This window comes from Homarus americanus, unplaced genomic scaffold (assembly GCF_018991925.1).
Source record: "Homarus americanus isolate GMGI-L3 unplaced genomic scaffold, GMGI_Hamer_2.0 scaffold11187, whole genome shotgun sequence".
Lineage (NCBI taxonomy): Eukaryota > Metazoa > Arthropoda > Malacostraca > Decapoda > Nephropidae > Homarus > Homarus americanus.
In genome coordinates, this window is record NW_024723893.1 from 288,095 (window position 1) to 308,013 (window position 19,919).

General features: G+C 40.8%; 1 protein-coding gene across 1 annotated transcript; it reads left to right on the forward strand.

The window, feature by feature from the left end:
* Positions 1-206: 206 nt before the first annotated feature.
* LOC121863987 lies at positions 207-13,747 on the forward strand. The gene is made up of 11 exons (XM_042362864.1): positions 207-240; positions 386-595; positions 3,410-3,672; positions 4,000-4,451; positions 4,693-5,353; positions 5,817-5,978; positions 7,458-7,753; positions 8,358-8,520; positions 9,895-10,071; positions 11,603-11,764; positions 13,115-13,747. Exons 1-11 carry the CDS (start codon positions 207-209, stop codon positions 13,241-13,243), a joined length of 2,709 nt encoding a protein of 902 aa, XP_042218798.1. The 3' UTR covers positions 13,244-13,747.
* The last annotated feature ends 6,172 nt before the right edge of the window (positions 13,748-19,919 follow it).

The window sequence follows — 19,919 nt, forward strand, 5'->3', positions numbered from 1 at the left end:
TATGTCTTGCCATCACTTACACACGCTTACCCATACCTGCCTACCCTTGCCCACTACCCCACCACACCTGCCTTCCCTTGCCCACTACCCCACCACACCTGCCGTTTAAACACAAACTTCCATAACTAAATCATCAATTTCATGCGTTTCAGACCTGGATAAGATAAATAAAGAGAGAGAGAGAGAGAGATAGAGAGAGAATCATCATGAATGAGGATATAGTGACAGGGATACAGCTGAGTGAGACAGAGAGCGGGACATAGAGACAGACAAAGACAGAGACAGAAAGTGAGAGAAACCAATCTAAGAACGAAGGCGTGGTCTCCTCCATGCCACCCTTCCCTTATCAACACTAATCTCCAATTTCTCTTCTTTCCCATTACAGGCGCGGGCGTGGTGGTGTCCGGGGTGGGCGTGGGGGCGCGCGGGGAGCGTGAAGGTGCAGGGTGGTCGCATGGGAGCCGTGGGCGTGGCCTGGTACGGGCGTGGAGGCGTGGTGTGGGCGTGTGTATGGTGTTGGTGGCCGCCTCCTTCTCGTTCTTCCTCGTCTCCTCGCCACAGAGAACAGGACTCTACACCCGAGTCATCTTCACCTGTGAGTCCATAGACAACTTTCTTCCGTAGAGCTTCCGTATATTTTTTTTCAGAGCTTCCGTAGAGGTTTCTGTCATAGAGCTTCTTGTGTAATTTGTTTTCATAGAACATCCCTCAGTTAAACTATCTTTCATAAAGCTTTCTTCTGTAGTTTTCGTTCATAGATCTGTGGGTTCAAAGAGCTAATGCAACTTTTCGACAATTAGAATAGCTTTTAGAGACTTGTACAGGTGAGCTTTAGTTAATTTTTATTAATACACACAGATGAAATACAAAGCCTTGATGGAGCTTTCGAACAGTTGCTGGAATTTATAAGCATTAGTAGTGCTTTCACAAGAGCTTTCTAATGGTTGACAGAGGTTACTAGAAGTTCATCAAACTTTAATAACACCAGTTAAGCTTTACAGAACATTGATAGAAAGTTAAGCTTTGTATAACTTTGATAGAAACAGTTAAGCTTTATATAACTTTGATAGAAACATTTAAGCTTTATATAACTTTGATAGAAACAGTTAATCTTTATGTAGTTTTGATAGCAACAGTTAAGCTTTGATAGAGTTATTGAAGTCTTTGTCACCTGAGGGATTTAACATTCTAACACTACATGGTTCACTCTCTCTCCTGCCCTCCTCTCTCTCTCTCTCTCCAGCCCTCCTCTCTCTCTTTATCCTTTTTATTTACTTCACAACTTCTATCCATCTGTATTCTCTATTTCCTTTCTCTATCTCCATTTCCATCAGTCTCTCTTCTCGTCCCCCTTCCTTTCGTTTTATCTACCCCCCCCCCCCACACACACACACACACACACACACACACACACACACTCTCTCTCTGAGCCTGCGATATATTCCTATTTCTGGTGGGACTTTGTCAGGTCATCTTAGCTGCAGTGTTTGTTTATTAACTCTTGCCCACGGGGTGTATGTCTTATAGTGTTTACTGCCCTGCCACTGTGTGTGTGTGTGTGTGTGTTTGTATGTAAGAGAGATTAAGTGAGTGTATGTGTATAGTATACGTATGATCTACAAATGACTTACTTTGAATAAGAGTATGTGTATGTCTGCAGCAGCACACACACACACACACACACACACACACACACACACACACACACACACACACACACACACACACACACACACACACACACACACACACACACACACACACACACACACACACACACACACACACACACACACACACACACACACACACACACACACACACACACACACACACCACGGTAACTTTCCCTGGCTGGTGTTTATCACGTTAAGTTCTGGAGTTATAAGGAGTAAACTTTCTCAGCTCTTGTAACTTGAGCTTGTCTGAGGCCGCTAACCTCACTGATTTATGATTCACTCGATCTGTGCTTCACTAGTAAGTAGCTCTTGCATGATACAAGGTTACCTAGCTGAATGAGTCATGATTCACAATAATGCAATAGTTTAGGTAATATTTACGCTGTTGAAAACCTTGCACCACGTTATGACGTTTACTACTTCCTATAAGCACCAGACAGAGATGACAAAGGTGAAGGAGGGAGCAGTATACTACCGTGTCCTTTTGATGTAATAATTGCCAATCAAATATTTCAATTTCAAGGATTCACAATAGTGTAGCTGAATGATTTATGATTCACGATAGCGTAGATGATTGATCATGATTTGCAAAAGAGTAACTGAATGATTCTTAATTGAGTTAAGTGACTGATTAATGATTCACAGTTAATTAAATTCCTCTTTTGCACAAATGAAGATTTAATTGAATCATTCTTTGATTCACAATTTCGAGGCATTCATATTCACGGTTCACTTAACCTGAACAAGTGAGTGAGTCATGACTGACCATACGTGCCCGGAGGATATCTCCAGATACAAGATTCTCTCCTAACTGATTCAAGATCATACAGTAGCTTAAAGCAACTTGGAAATAACGAGTGAACCAGTATTGACGATTGGTTGTATTAAACAGTACGTAAAGTCTCCCTCACTCGCAAAATGCCACCGCCAGGAACAGTAGATATTAGCTTACTAGCATAGCTAAAACCGTAAAAAGTTTCCCATTTATCAATATTAATATTAAACATCCAGGGACAGAAGACAAAAACAGTATTAATTGTTTCTATATATTATCTTGAGTCCATTTTGGTTCAGAATAAACACACTTATAATTATATATTCGTTCCCGACGTCAATTTCAGTTATTAATTCGTCAATATCGGTCTAAATAAAGTTGTTACCAGTGCGAGAGCAGTCACACCAGTAACTGGCTTGATTACTTTAGCGTCAATGTGTTATGAATGAACACGTAATTAAAAACTATTGCAGCGCCGTTGACTGAGGTCTTACCAGCGTCTAGTGCTTGAGGGAGGGTGAGTCAGATGGGTCCTTGAGGGAGAGTGAGTCAGATGGGTCCTTGAGGGAGAGTGAGTCAGATGGGTCTCCAGCACCACAGACCCTTACATATCCATTACGACTGAACCCTATTAAGTCACCGTGCTCAAGGAGTTAAGAATGGGATCACTATAATTGTGACGCATTAGGACTGAGGACCTCTAGGATTGCTGTCCATTTGGAACGGGGCCCATAAGGACTGAGGACCCCTAGGATTATGATACATTAGGAGTGGGGCCCATGTGACAAGTGACCTATTTTCATCATCACTTATCCTTATTATCCCTCACCGGATCCATCGATACGAGGGAGGAGGTTATAGGAGTTCCTGCCGTCAATATGTTACCGATCGATCCTTTTAAACGGAGCTGTGTATCATCTAGTAGCCTGGGACCAATACCTTATGTTACTTGCAGTTCATCATGCCCCGGAATATATCATGGATATTATGGTGCCTTCTATCAACGCCTCAACGTCATCATCACCATCATCTCTCACATCAAAAACATCAGCAGGAAGAGGAGGAGGAGGGTCACATGATACAGAGAGAAGAAACACGGAAGGGGAGGAAGAGGAGCTGGAACAGAAGGGGTTCCTGGTCCACACCCCAGGCTGTATCATACCAGACTTCGACCCCTTCCATCACACTATCACCAGGTTCATCTCCAACCCAATCAAGGTGAGTCTGCCCATTTTCTGTTTATTTACGTACCCATTTTCTTTGGTCATAATCGGATACATTTTCTCTGTTCAAAGTTTACGGGTAACTATTTCATTCCGCTTTCCCCATAATTGAGTGGTTTTCATCGTGTGGTCAAATATACATATGGTGATTTAATTATGAAAATATATTCAGTTTTGATGAAACTATACTAATAAAGCAAGAATATTTACTGATCTTGTATATTGTACTGTATTATTTAATTGGTGAATATCGAATGGGAACACCACAAAAACTACCAGATACTTTCATTGTCTGTATGTTTATGTATGTCTTGGTGTTCAGCTTACATGTAAGGGTCCACCAGCACTCACGTCAGCCAAGGGGACGACACTGTACTACCATCGAGAGGTCCTGCACGACCACCTCGACCACTACCTCAACGTGTACGAGAGGCTCTCTGCCCCACCAACCACCACTAAAGCTTCCTCCCCATCGTCATCATCGACACTCAACATATCATCTAAAACATCTCATTCGGGATTCTTTCGTGCGTCATCAATCCCCTCCTTCCCTAGAACACCTCCCACACCCCCTCCCAGTACGTCTACCGTCAACAGAGTGCCCCATATTGGAGACATGGACGTGTACATAGACTTTACCAGTAACACCAGCAGCTCGGAGGTGCCAGCGTCTTCGTCGTCGCGGCCATCAGAAGTGAAGTGTTGCTACAGAGCCATTTACCGCGTGGAACAACAGCCTCATACGTATAACGCCGCCGCAGATGGCCGATGGAGGTTAGTGGTTGTGTTGATGATGAAGGGGAGTGAGAATAGTGGATGGATGGATAGTTTATATTTACACCCTGTATATATATATATATATATATATATATATATATATCGGTGCAGTATATTTTGTATAGGCGCGCAACACTACTTGTTTCTGTAACTCTAATAATGGCACTTGCGTTTATCACCTGTTCCTCTACCGTATGGTGGTGCAAACAGGTACAGTACATGTGTTATGACCCGGCAGGTACAGTCAGTGGTGCGAGCCTCTGGCGGGACCCGAGACGACCATCCGCGACGAAAGTGTCCTCGTCTACTGCAACATGAGTGACATCATCGTCTACAAGAACGTCCACTACTTCATCCAGAGACACAAACTACTCGCCACACCACCACCTAGGGGCTCCAACACCACCATAGATATCAACCAGAAGAACATTATCACAGTAGCTGAACAACAAAACACCTCTACATCAGCTAATCAAGTAAACATCACAGCAGCCGATCAATTAAACACCATGACACCATCCGATATCAATAATGAAAATACCTCCAGTGTAAATAATTCTAATCCCAGTTGCTGTTCCCCGAGGGTCAAGCCAGACCGAGACTCAATAGAGAAATTAAGTGTGATCATCTTCGGCACGGATTCAGCGTCCCGTCTTAACATGCAGCGCCACCTGCCCAAAACCTATCGCTTCCTGACGAAGGAGTTGGGAGCCGTCGACCTAGCGGGCTTCAACAAGGTCGGCGACAACACCTTCCCTAACCTGATCCCGGTGCTCAGTGGCCTCACTACCCAGGAGTTAGCCAATCACACCTGCGTCCCCAAGAGAGAGAAGTACGATGACTGCAACTGGGTCTGGAAGGACTTCAAGAAGAATGGATATGTGACGGCTTATATGGAGGTATGTTATATGTGGAGGTATGTTGTATGTGTGGGTAAATTGTATGTGGATGTAGAAGTATGAGGAAGTATGTTGTATATGGAAGTATTTTGTTTCATACTAAGTTTCATATAAATGAACGTATGCAAACCTAACATGACAACTCAACCCAAATATACCACAATGAATAAAATCGGCTCTAACTATTAATTAGCAAATAAAACAATATCTCCTGACACTAAGTTCATTTAACTGAGCCAATCCGAACCTAACCTAACGTGACCTATCTTAACCTAACGTGACCTATCTTAACCTAACCTAACGTGACCTATCTTAACCTAACCTAACGTGACCTATCTTAACCTAACCTAACATGACCTATCTTAACCTAACCTAACGTGACCTATCTTAACCTAACATGACTTATCTAACCTAACCTAACCCTTGGAAGACTTTCATATACTAATCCCTCGATGCCTTGCAGGACTCGCCGTGGATGGGAATCTTCAACTACCTACACAACGGGTTCGTGACTCAGCCGACTGACTACTACGGCCGCCCCTTCTTCCTCGCCTCAGAGAAGGAGATTGGTACCGCCAAGCACGGCAACTCTAACGTGTGCCAGGGTGACAAGTTCAGCATTCAGGTGAGCAGGAGGGGGGAAGGGGATGATGACAAGGGAGAAGATGGAGGGAATCAGCAATGAGAGGATGTTGGGGAGTGAGGAAAAGGAGGAGGAAGAAATAAGAAGAGACAGGCAGTAAAGGAGAAAAGGAGGATAGGGACAAAGAGAACGAGAATGAAGCAGAGGAAATAAAGACAGATAGGAGTGGAAGGTTGAGTAGAAGACGTAGTAGGAAGGAAGGAAAGCAAAGGTAACAATATCTTTAACATAAAAAAAACACATCTTACTCGCCCTTATAAACACACTACAGTACACAACCCCATCTCAAATTTTCCCTCATCAGGATTTCTTTACTTAGTTTCGTCTCGCCAAAGTGTACGCCGCCTTCCTAAGGATTTTCAAAGGTCCTTAAGCTATATTTTTCTCTCCAAAAGGTTTATTATCTGAGAGCGGATCTAATTGGCTTACTTAGACAGGAACACGAACGTGGTTGTCTATATGATATCTAAATGAAATTCCTTTATCTCTCTCTCCTTTCTGCATTATTTTCTCCACACCTGCGTCATCTCTTTTATTCTCTCTCTCTCCCTCTCCTCTGTTAAACGCCATGTCTATCCCCCTATCCATCTACTCTCATCCACTCTTCAATCCCCTCTCTCTCCTGTTATACGCCATGCCTATCCCCCTATCCATCTACTCTCGTCCACTCTTCAATCATCTCCCTAGTTCATTCCGCCTCATGCAATCTTCTTTCGACTCTTTCATATATACATTTTTCTCCCTCTACTTCCTCCTTCCTTCCCTCTCATTTTCACCAAATCGATCTTCCCCATTTCTATCCACCCTATTTCCCTCTCCTTATTCCTCCCACCTTTATCTCTAGCTCTTTTCCTCCTCTTCACTCCTTCCCTCTTTCTCTCTGTTCATTTCACTTCTCCTAATTCTCTTAACTTTCTGTCTGTCTGTTTGTTTCTGTTTTTTCATATCACTTTTTTCTCCTCTTCCTCCTTCTCTTAACATCTCTCTCTCTCTCTCTCTCTCTCTCTCTCTCTCTCTCTCTCTCTCTCTCGTGAAGTCTGAAACTCATTGGGTCCAGAAATAACCAGTAAAACCCTCAGCTCTGACACGCATTCCTGACGTTCCCAATTAAGAATATTTCCGTCAAGAGACAACTGGACGACTGGAGGGGGATTCTTCTTGTCTGGCTGGAAGTGAATGTGATAGATAGATAGATAGATAGATAGATAGATCGAATAGATAGATAGTGAGGGAGGGAAGATGGGCTAGTGGGAGGAATGATGATAGGTGAGTGGGAGGGAGGGGGAGGATGGGTGAGTGAGTGGGAGGGAGGGAGGGAAGGAAGGAAGGAAAATGGGAGAGAGAGAGAGAGAGAGAGAGAGAGAGAGAGAGAGAGAGAGAGAGAGAGAGAGAAACACCACCATATCCCTGAGAGTTACAGTAGAGCCACCACTCACCACCTACTCTCCCCCTCTCCTTCAGGTCATACAAGACTACTCCCTGGAGGTGGCGAGGACCTTCTTGGACACCCCAACCTTCGGCCTCTACTGGTCCGCTAGTCTGAGCCACGACTACATCAACATGCTGCGCCACGCCGATATCCCTCACCTCCACTACCTCCACCAGCTGCAGGAGGCCGGAGCACTCAACCACACGGCGCTCTTCTTCGTCAGCGACCATGGGATGAGGTGGGGCAGCATCCGGTCCACCTATGTCGGGATGCTGGAAGAACGCTTACCTTACGTCCTGCTCTATCTCCCGCCCTGGTTCAGAGACAAGTATGTTGGGGTGTGTTGGAGTATGTAGGGGTGTGTTGGAGTATGTCGGGGTGTGTTGGAGTATGTAGGGGTGTGTTGGAGTATGTTGGGGTGTGTTGGAGTATGTGGGGTGTGTTGGTATGTCAGGGGTGTGTTGGGTATGTAGGGGTGTGTTGGGTATGTCAGGGGTGTGTTGGAGTATGTAGGGGTGTGTTGGAGTATGTAGGGGTGTGTTGGAGTATGTTGGGGTGTGTTGGAGTATGTAGGGGTGTGTTGGAGTATGTAGGGGTGTGTTGGAGTATGTCGGGGTGTGTTGGAGTATGTCGGGGTGTGTTAGAGTATGGAGGGATATGCTGGAGTAGAGTGGAGTGTATTGGAGAATGTATGTTTTGGGGGTAGAATTATTTATCCCCTTTTGAGAACCCACTAAACTAACACACACACACACACACACACACACACACACACACACACACACACACACACACACACACACACACACACACACACACACACATTCACACACTCTTTACCCCTTCACCTAAGTAATTTCTACTCCATATTGCATGTAATTTAAGTAATAGGTCTTTCAAGGATAAATTAACAATTCCTTTTCCTCCTCCAGGTATCACGCCGCCTTCAAGAACTTACAGACCAACACTCGAAGACTCACAGCCAACTATGACCTATACCAGACACTTCTTGATATTGCCTATGGGAGTTTTGCCGATTTAAGCTACGTAACCTCGAAGCCTCAGCCTGATGCTAGAGGGATTAGCATCTTTCAGGTGAGTTGGGGAGAGGAAGTGAGAGATGACTTGACTCATTCTCTCTCTCTCTCTTGTTTTCATTATTTAATTTTTATCCTTTTTCTTTGTTTCTATTATTCTCACTTTTTTTTCCTATATACATTTATTTTTACTTTGTTTTTCTTGTTTTTACCTTTTCACTTTATCTCATGTCTTTCCTTTTCTATTTCTTACCTCTACTATCTTCCTATTTTACGTCTATCTTTGTCTTCCTCACTCTCCTTCTATCTCTTAATTACCTTATTTAGTACCAGGAGGAAGAGGGAAGTCAATAAAGAAGAATTACCATGAAACCCAATGATGGTGAAATCACTAACTACTATTGTTGCTAATAGTAGGCCTACTGCTTCCTCCAGACACAAGTCATAATAGGCCTACTGCTTCCTCCAGACACAAGTCATAATAGGCCTACTGCTTCCTCCAGATACAAGTCATAATAGGCCTACTGCTTCCTCCAGATACAAGTCATAATAGGCCTACTGCTTCCTCCAGATACAAGTCATAATAGGCCTACTGCTTCCTCCAGATACAAGTCATAATAGGCCTACTGCTTCCTCCACATACAAGTCATAATAGGCCTACTGCTTCCTCTACATACAAGTCATATTATATTCAACAAAATACCACACACAGGACCACCCAACCCTTCATATTATAGACGATAAGAAACAACGAAACCCAACCTAACTTAACCTGGGGAAGCTCTTAGTATGCGATAAGTTTGATTGATTCGAATACATGATGTGAATAATTAAATAAATCCGATCTAGTTATTTCCATTCAGAACAATCCTAAGTAACCCCAGGTATGTATGTCTTACTGAGACTGTATGTAACCATGACTATTTTGCTCACTCAGATACTAACGACAACACTTTAGTTCATGTTGTTATTAAGTACACAGAGGGTCAGTTAATTGTATTCGGAGAGCATTAAGAACGTTTACGACCTCATGATACAGATAAGTTTATTCACAGTTAGATGATGCGAAATGTTATAATCATTTAGGAGGTTAACGGTTCATATGTAGGCTATACAGTTATTTGCAAATTAAGAATATGAGGAAGTGTGTGTGTGTGTGTGTGTGTGTGTGTGTGTGTGTGTGTGTGTGTGTGTGTGTGTGTGTGTGTGTGTGTGTGTGTGTGTGTGTGTGGTATCCAAAAATATATGACACATTTAACTAGTAATTATATAATCCTCCCTCTGTCTCTGTTTATATAATTCTCTTTATCCATTACTTATATTATTCCTCTTTCGTCTCTCATAACTTTTTTTACCCCTTTATAGTCAAGATAATTATTTTATAGTCTCTTAACTCACTAAATCACCCACTAATACCATTAACTTCCTGCAGGAGATACCTCGAGGCCGCACTTGTGCTGACGCAGGCATCCCCGAGCACTTCTGTACCTGCCAGGACACTAAGGAGATCCCCCTCCACGACCCCGTACTACACTTGGCCGCCGCCTTCCTCAAGGAGACACTCAACCAAGACCTCAGCCCCTACTCTAAGTGCATCAAATTCTCAAAGGTGAGAGAGATATTGGTAGGTAGAGACACTATTGTCCTGTCAGACTTAGTTTGGGCATTATTGTCGAAGAGCAGCTAATGCTAAATATAGAGGTGGACGAGGTAACTAGACATCCATATGCACATAGCAATCTAAACAAACATGTGTGTCTTTGGATGAAAGAAATAATATCCTGGGCCATCTGTCAGCGGGAAGTAGACACGAAGAGAAAAATGGGTCCAGGACACGTCGACTCCATTTTCTGAAGGTGTTTGGTTTGGTTAGACACCTAATGTTGCTTCTGGAAGACATCATCACTATACCCACTTACTGTCGGAGGTAACAGTACAACAACAACACTCAAACCTTAGGAACTGACAAGGTCACTCAAAACCGCTACGAAGCTTTCCGGACCAATTAGCATATTTTACTTCACCAAGCCTGTCTTGTACAACACCACAAATAGTCTGCTCAGTGGAAAAGCGTGTGTGTATTCCCACGCCAAAAAAAGAAAGAAATCGAGTACTGGTACACTTCTGCCACCACAGATCAGTGTCGCGGCTGTTCTCTGTAAGACAAGATGAACCGTCGAGCCCCGATGGCTACAGCAAGCCCATTTATTAGACTTACCCGCCAGGTAGGGTCAGGCTGTAAAGTAAAGTACGGTACCGTATGTCACCTCTTAGCTCGTAAAACACAGACAGGCAGCCTACTTCTTTGTCCCTCTATAATCGTGTTATGGTTACACCAAACTTCATGTGGCCGCTGCCTGCCTCAGAGAAACCCTTAGACTCTTAAAGCGAATACCTGGACTCCTAATTTTGTATTTATTTTATAAATTTTATTTACTATGAATTATTATTATTTGTTTTTATTATTATAAATTGTATTTAATACGAATTATTATTATTATTATTATTATTAAATTTTCGCCCCCCAGGCCCTGATGTGGGTCAGTGACCTGTGCCCGGGTGGGTTAATCCCCGTAAAAAAAAAAATAAATAAAAAAATCCAGGTAGAGGTAGAGGTTAGGAAAGATGGAAACATTTCCTGAAGATTCTCTTTTTTTAACGTGTAAAAATAATTTTAAATACTGACAAGATCTACTCATCATTACAGGTAAATTTTGTATCCTTGTCATTCCTCCTACATTGATGTCAAGCACAACTATAATGTAGTAGCCAGGAAAAGGGTTTATTTCGTTAATGCTCTGGTATTACAGGAGTCCTACGATATGGTTTGATCCTTGGACACCAGGAGACAATATCAAAATAATTAGGAGCCACTAGAAAATAATTATGTTCTTAAGGTGTTTTGTACCACCAGTATCACCATCAGCTTGTATCAATCTATTGGTAGATGGAAGTTTCCACAATCTGCCTGTAAACCTTTTCCTACTGACTGGTCGCCTCCAAATCTCATGTACGGTATAATCCTATTCCCTCAAAGAATAGATTCCCAATTTGTTTACGCTATAGAAACATAATGATATCTGTCTAGTAATAAGGAACTACAGTATTATCACACGCTCATCCCGCTTTGCCTTTGACAGATTCGGGTGTTGACGGGGCGGGTGTCAGGATCCAACAAGCAGCTGGCACCTCAAGACACAAGCAGCGACGTGAGGAGCTACCTGCTGCAGGCCACACTGTCTCCTGGTAATGTTATGGTCGAGGCCACACTACGATACAACCCCCAGCCCCAACTCTTCCAGGTGAATGAAGGTGTTAAATATGGGAGTCGATCGGCTGCCCTGCGACCACATTGTTTCACATCTTATATCTTAATGTCATGGTTAAACTAGGTTTCGGTTTAGATTGTTAAATTATGTTTGGTTATATAATCTAAATAGGTTCAGGGTTGGTAAAATTAAGTTATATAAGTTTACGCTGGGAAGGGCGAGAAAACATTTGCATCACGTTGATTTGTCACATCAAGGGTCAAGAGATAAGTGTTTTGAGAGGTACTATTAATAAAAAATAAAAGAATTACCATCTGATGCTTCACAATGTAAAGACACTGTTAGAAGTTAGTCACAACATAGTTAACGGATGCTACTAATTCGTCTTACCATGGGGTTATATCTCTAATGTTCTATTAATGATTACATAAAGAAATCATAACCTAAATCACAACGAACAACATATGATTGGTCAGACCCAACATCTTTTTCACGTATGTTTAACTTATGAGAGATCAGTGAGGGTCTCTCTAGCCTGACACTTTAACTAATGATCAGATCCTCAAAACAAGAACTGCAGGTAACTGTCGTGAGTTACCAACACCTGACCCGTGTTAGAGTTTAAGTGAGGGAGACAAGCTTATGCTATCATCAATGGTGTTACTTCCTCCACCTCCTCTTCCCTGTCTCTCTCTCTCTCTTCCTCCCCTATTATTGCCTTTCTCTCCTATTAACAGCTACCATCAGTGGTATTAATTCCTCCACTTCCCCTTCTCTTCCTGCCTCTCTCTTCCTCTCCTGTTGCCTCTCTTTTCTTCCTTTCTTTTTTTCCTTCTTTCCTTCTAACAGTTATGTGAATATAATAATAAATGATAGTCAATTTGACCACGGACAGCAGACAAGGCCATTAGATGGTTGTTTCCAGTAGAGTCTTTATGTCAGCAACATCTGGTGGTCTTAGGGCCAGGCAGTCACCCATCCAAGTACTGACCAGACCCAACGGTGTTTAACTTTGCTGATGTTGGAAGCGATGTTTCCAACGTGTTACTACCACTTCCTTCATCTCCCTTTCCCTTCCCATCTCTCTCTTCTCCCCTGTCCTGCCCCACTCTTCCTCTCTCCTAATAACTCTTCCTCCGTCCCTCAGCCCAATAACCTTCAATTTACCTCCATTAATCGCCCCAACGATCCTCTTACCCTCCAGTTAGCGAAGGTTATGTCGCCCCCTGCCTCTTACTGACCTTTCTCTCCCTTTATCTTTCTCTCTCACAGTGTTGAATAGATGTCGCTTTTCCCTCATACCAAGCCATCCTCCCTCGCTACTAGTCCAGCCTCACACCTCCTAAGCCTCCCTCCCTCCTACTAACCCTCCTCCACCGGCAGGTGGCAGGGGAGGTGTCGAGGATCAACGAGTACGGGCCGACCAGCAGCTGCCTCCACCACGACGTACTGAGGAAGTTCTGCTTCTGCAAGAACCAGCTGCACACCCTTATCACCCACGGCCCGGGCTGAGAAACAACATAAACAGCACCGAGAACAGCAGAAGCGACAAATACAGCAACAGTTATAGCAATTACAAGTAACTCCAGCAGCAGTATCTACAGAGAAAACAAATTTTTACAGCGGTAACGTAAACGTCAACAGCAACAAAAATAACTGCAGGTGCAGGAATTTCAAAAAAAGCAATTACAGTAACAGCAGCACCCACATTGGTAAGAACACCGACACACTCCACAATGGGCGCAACACCGACGGCAACACACTCCAAAATGGGCACAGCACCAACAGCAACACACTCCACAATGGGCACAGCACCGACGGCAACACACTCCACAATGGGCACAGCACCAACAGCAACACACTCCACAATGGGCACAGCACCGACGGCAACACACTCCACAATGGGCACAGCACCAACAGCAACACACTCCACATTGGGCAAGCACCGACAGCAACACACTCCACAATGGGCACAGCACCGACAGCAACACATTCCGCACAGCACCGACAGCAACACACTCCACAGCACCGACAGCAACACACTCCACAATGGGCACAGCACCAACACACCTGCACAGCACCAACAGCAACACACCCGCACAGCACCGACAGCAACACACTCCACAATGGGCACAGCACCAACAGCAACACACTCCACAATGGGCACAGCACCGACGGCAACACACTCCACAATGGCCACAGCACCGACGGCAACACACTCCACAATGGCCACAGCACCGACGGCAACACACTCCACAATGGGCACAGCAACAACAGCAATAGAAGAGACAGACATAACAGCAACAAAACACACACTGTAAACAACACAGACAGCAGTAACAGCATGGAGACAGACTTGCTAACCTGGTTACCATTGGTGAACCATTTATTAAAACATTCAGGTGAAATATACAAATAAAATATATTACTCTTATCAATATATGGTGAATATATATTATTTTTCTCAATATCTCGAGAAGTTAACTAAATATATTTCACTGTGTAACGACAACGATAAATTTCATCAATATAATTCACCAGATGTATAATACATTAGTATATACTGTACATCTGTAACTGCAATGACAACATAATGTAACGGTAAAAGTAACAACACAGTAGCAGTAATAAAAACAGGCAAATATAACCGATAACAGCAATAACAGTAATAAACAGTAAGAAAAACAACATATCGTGGCAACAGCACCGACAGCATCAGAAATAACGACAACGGTTTAACCTCAGTTGAAAAAAACCGACAGCAACAACAGTTAAAAGAAATTTTCAACCTTAACGGTACCAATATCAACAGAGCGGTTACCGAACATATTAACAGAAGCCGTAGTCCCCCAACAACAGAAAAATCAACAGCACGTGTCTATTGAAGAAAATCTTACGCAATAACAGTATTAAGAGTCAACGGAAAAATACAACAAAATTAAGCAAATATTCTCAACAACGGGAACATGTATTAACGGTAGCAACAGAATAAACAAACAGCCGACAGCAACAGTGAAAGATAATCTCAATAATAAATAACTATAATTCACAATAACTATATAGTAGCGGTGATAAACAACGGATAAACATATGTCAACAGGACCAACAGATAAACAGAAAACAAACGAACAAAAACAAAAGCGACCCTCTAAGACAAAAACATGACAAAATTAAAACAAAGACAAAATAAATGACAAAAACTACAGGACAAACAATGACAAAAACAATAAGGAAAACACGAGAAATAAAAAAAAATTGACAAAAATAAAATACAAACACAAAAATAACAGAAAACAAGATAAGAATTTAAAAAAAAAACAAAATAAAATCGTAAAGCAAAAACAAGACTAAATGACAAACCGCAACAAAATTAATAACCACAAACAGAAAATGCAACAGTAAATAACAGATAACAGGCTACCTATAATGACAGACAGCAACATAAACAAGACAACAGAATAAAAACGGCAATACTAAGGAGGCAAATCGTTGGTGTCAAAGAATGAACCACTTCAGATGACACTCCTCATAAGTACCCCCTGATTACGATGACTTAATCCTCTTGTATACAGTATAATAGTACTCGAGGCTCAGGTTATCATTGTACTGAAAGTTCTAACAAATAAAATCGTACCTAAGGGGTTTAATCGTACTCAAGAGGTTAAGTCATAGTACTCACAGGTTAAGTAGATCATTGACCTGCACATTCAAACATAGTCTGGTACCCTTGATAGAAACAGCCTAATGTGAATATCCTAGTCATCACTGTTCTTCCTGTTGAGCAAGGACAGACAACACACACACAGTAAACAGAGATGACTTACTGTAATGTTTCTGTGGACAATAACAACAATATATATATATATATATATAATCAACGACCTCACCAGCAAGGAATCGAACCCTCGACCTACTGGGTGGGACTAGGGAACGCTTACCGGCTAGGCCTAGCCGGTAAGCGTTCCCTAGTCCCACCCAGTAGGTCGAGGTTCATTGGAGGAGTTGATTATATGTTCAAAGTGCGCGTGTTATATGGACTAAAAATGTATATATATATATATATATATATATATATATATATATATATATATATATATATATATATATATATAAAACAGCAACAGACCTCTATCCTAACACAAACACAAAATAAACACTTTCACATCAGACATCTAAATAAAAACAAAAAAACACAAAAAAAAATAAAAATAAAAGTGCCAAAATCAGATGTGAACTGCCAAACTTGAAATAGACTTCCAATATCATTAATTTTTTAAACTTATTCACAAGATTAAATAAACTGTGTGAAGTTTTTATTCCTGTGGTGAATATCGTGTTCTGTGCTATAATCTATGTGATGCTTCATTCAGTGTTTTTGTACAGCTATGAATATAAAACAAAATAAATATCAAATAATGTTTTTTTTAATGGATTATCCGTTGACCTGTGTGTGTGTGTACGGCTGGTCCCGTTTCGGCCTCTCTATAATAGTCACCTCTTGCTCACCAACGAAGGTGACATCCTTAATATCTCATGTCATAGTATCATAGCTGGATGATCGTCATACTCGATTCCGAGTGACAGCAAAGTAGTTGTAGTAGTAGTAGTAGTAGTAGTAGTAGTAGTAGTGTGTGTATGGCTATGATTCAGAAAATGATATATAAATAAGTGAAGACAGTTGTAGTGTTAGTAGCGCTTACTATGTCAGCCAGCAGTGGCGGAGACGACGGTAGTGTTTGGTATCCGCCTCCCTCCCCGGGCCTCCCATTCCCCGTTTCTCTCTCATGTTAGACCCATTTGCAGACAAAAGACCAGACATCTTTCCTCACCGAGATCAGTATTTTCCTGATGTACAGTAAGCAACAAAGCTATCGTCCCAGTTCTGAATGAATGTATCGGTGAATACTGTACTTGAGACATGCTCTCTGGGATACCTTTTAACAGTTGGCGAGCCTGGAGCACTGATCCTGGGTTGCCCATTTATCATGACTGTGAAATATATCATCTACCACATTAACCATTTTGGATGTTTCGAACCATGACATCTTTCACGTTCCATATAGAAAGGTTTTCTCGTCTCATATGGAATACCAACTGCTCATAATAAAGGCGAGGTAATTTAGTTATTATTTTTCACCACCTTCAAAAAATATCACCAGACAAAACTGAAAAGATACTTTTGTAGCTCACTGTACAGTACACCCACCCAACTGTTATTGCACATGATCAAACACATACTGTAGTTCCCCCCTTGTCCTCCTTCTTCATTCTCTCTTACGTTTGGTTTTGTCTCGCTTGTCTAAGAGCATGGTGACCCCAACAAGACCATTTATTTTCTGCAAGAACTAAGCATCACTCACAAGCTCAGTAAACATAACCTTATTTTATGTGTGTTATAATTTTCAAACTTATTAATTTATCCATTGCTCAGCTATGGACATTTTAGTATAAATTATTATAATTATGAAAATATACAAATTATTGTTTTATATTTTTTTTAATGGAAGCTAAATTTTGGGGGTTTATGTGATCATACAGTAATTAACAGTAAAGTATATGGGTGCAGTATAACCGCGCGAGGTGGAGGGGGGTAGGGGGAGGTATGACGGTATTTTTGATAAGGTAGTATACTTGTACATTGGGGAGGACGTTTGGTAAAGGAGAAGTGGCCCTTAAAAAAAATCCCCTTGAAAAAACAAAAACAAAACACACTACCTGTCAAGTCAGATGCTGAAAAAAAAGTTTATTGAACTTTATAATTCTTCGTGTCCTGTCATTCCATACTTTCTATAAGCCAAGGAGTGTAGTACAGCTTATATAAGCAATTAAGTTTTTAAGAGATTTATTGGAAACTTTCCACAAGCACTTCATTCATAATAGGGTCAGTTGCTTATGTCACACGGAAATGATATATACAGTACCTTTTATTTTATTTTTTTTTGCCTGACAAATTAATATGTCGATTTGTTATGAAGCTTTGTGCATCGATGTGGATGTTGTATGATTCACTCTGTATACGAGAGGTGTAAATAGTCTTGGGTCCTTGTAACGCTGCTATATCAGAAAGATGGGACAAGATTAAAAGAATGAAACAGAAACAAAATTGGATTAAGGAAATCATATTTACGAAAATTCTTATTAATTAGTAAGAAGCGTTTTAAGGAAGGTCAGTGTAAAGGTAAAGGATAATAACTTGTACTTTGTTATTACGAACAATATGGGGGCTCTCGGCCTTTCGCTATACCAAAATTTCCACTATTCCTTGATTTATAAGCTAGAATATGTAGCCTTCATTTGAATAACAGTAGAATACGGTTACGGCATCGTCATTCCCTCCCCCATCATTTATCTCAAAAAGCAACATTTACATATTTTCGAATTCAGTAACTGTTTAGCCTACACGAGACAATTTCCGTTACGAACTACAATACCTGCGATCTTCACCGACGCCGTTACAAAACACCTCACCTATGCATAATATAAAGTATAATGAAAACAATGCAATAAGGAGAGACTGGCAGACAGTATTTTGTATTTTCTTCAAGGTACAATTTTCTTATGAAAAACTGCTTTTGCTTTTATTGATTAATTTTTGTTACTATTTCACAGAATTATGTTTCACCTCGAAAAAATAAAAATGAAAATAAGCGTCTTTTAGTTGCCAGATACCACTTGCTGATTGAATGTTTCTGGAAATCGTGACATTATTCATTTACATGACTATTTTATATATATATATATATATATATATATATATATATATATATATATATATATATATATATATATAGGTTCTTTCAATCAGCTGAAACAATAATGAAGTGACTATATTAATAGGTATTTTTTAAATAAGTAAGAGAAGTTATTGCTCGTCAGTCAGTGTAGCACAACTTTGCTCCGTAAACATTTAGTGATGGATACTCTACGGTATTCCTAATCTTGTTTGATAACTGTATTTTTAATAGCGGCTACGGCATGTTCTGTATCTATCATAATGTAAGCTTATGTCTATCAGTCATTATGGGCCATACCTGTTGTGAATATCTTCATTGAAAGTTCCTAAAATATACGATAGACGTAAACCAAAATAATGAAATGTAACTAATCCACGTGTAATTCATGTTAGTACACGATTAATGTTATTTGAAATTCATTAAATACACCGTAACAAAAACAGTAAAATAATGACTAAGCGCCTCACCTCTACGCCTGAGCGCTGTAACCTTGTCTCCTGGGTGTCAGCTCACAATTAACTTCCTATATAAGAACTTCAGTAAGCTTTCTTGAGTTTCTTTCAATATTATAATTATTCGAACCAACGATTTAACACAGAGCTATTAGAAAAAAGCACCAGTAAACCAGGAACACTCCCCGCGACAGCCTGACGTTGACTGCTGAGACCATTTAGGCGGGAAGCCGGGACCGCCAAAAATTGCGATTCACTTTCCATAAACCACATTTTCCATTGCTTGAATAAAAATAATTAATTACGTATTTAGAAAAAGAAAGGTATGTGTTTCATGCTAAAGAGATAATATACTGTAATATCAAATGAGGATGAATATGGTACAGTAGCTGTTAATTAAATTCCCTCAGATGAACATTTAGGCGGGAACGTTAAGGTTTGCGATTCACTTCCATAAACGATATTTTCTACTGCTTGAATAAATATAAATGACAAATACAATAATGTACAGTAAATTCAATTATCAAGAAAAAGAAAGAAGTGTATTTGATGCCGAAGAGATAATACACTGTAATGCATAATGAGAGATTAATGTGGCATAGTAACTGTTCTTTATTATTATTATTATTATTATTATTATTATTATTATTATTATTATTATTATTATTATTATTGTCTGGATGGGCTAATTCCCGTAAAAAAAAAATAATAATAATTAAGCTCATTTCATCCAGGTGATATATACGATAAAGAATCAAGCGTTTAGAAGCTTGGGATTTTTTTTTTTACGTTTTGATAACAGTCAACTCATTAAAAAATAATCACTAATTACGGAATTTTCAAGTAGTTTATTTAATATAGTGCGGCGGTTTAGTGCTCACCTCCTGTTCCAGGGGTTGATTATTCGATCTCGGTCACTCCCAGTTCACCTAGCTATAAATGGGAGCCTAAATTTACAAGTAGGAAAGTGATTGCTGTCGAATGGAACATCTATGCTCCCTC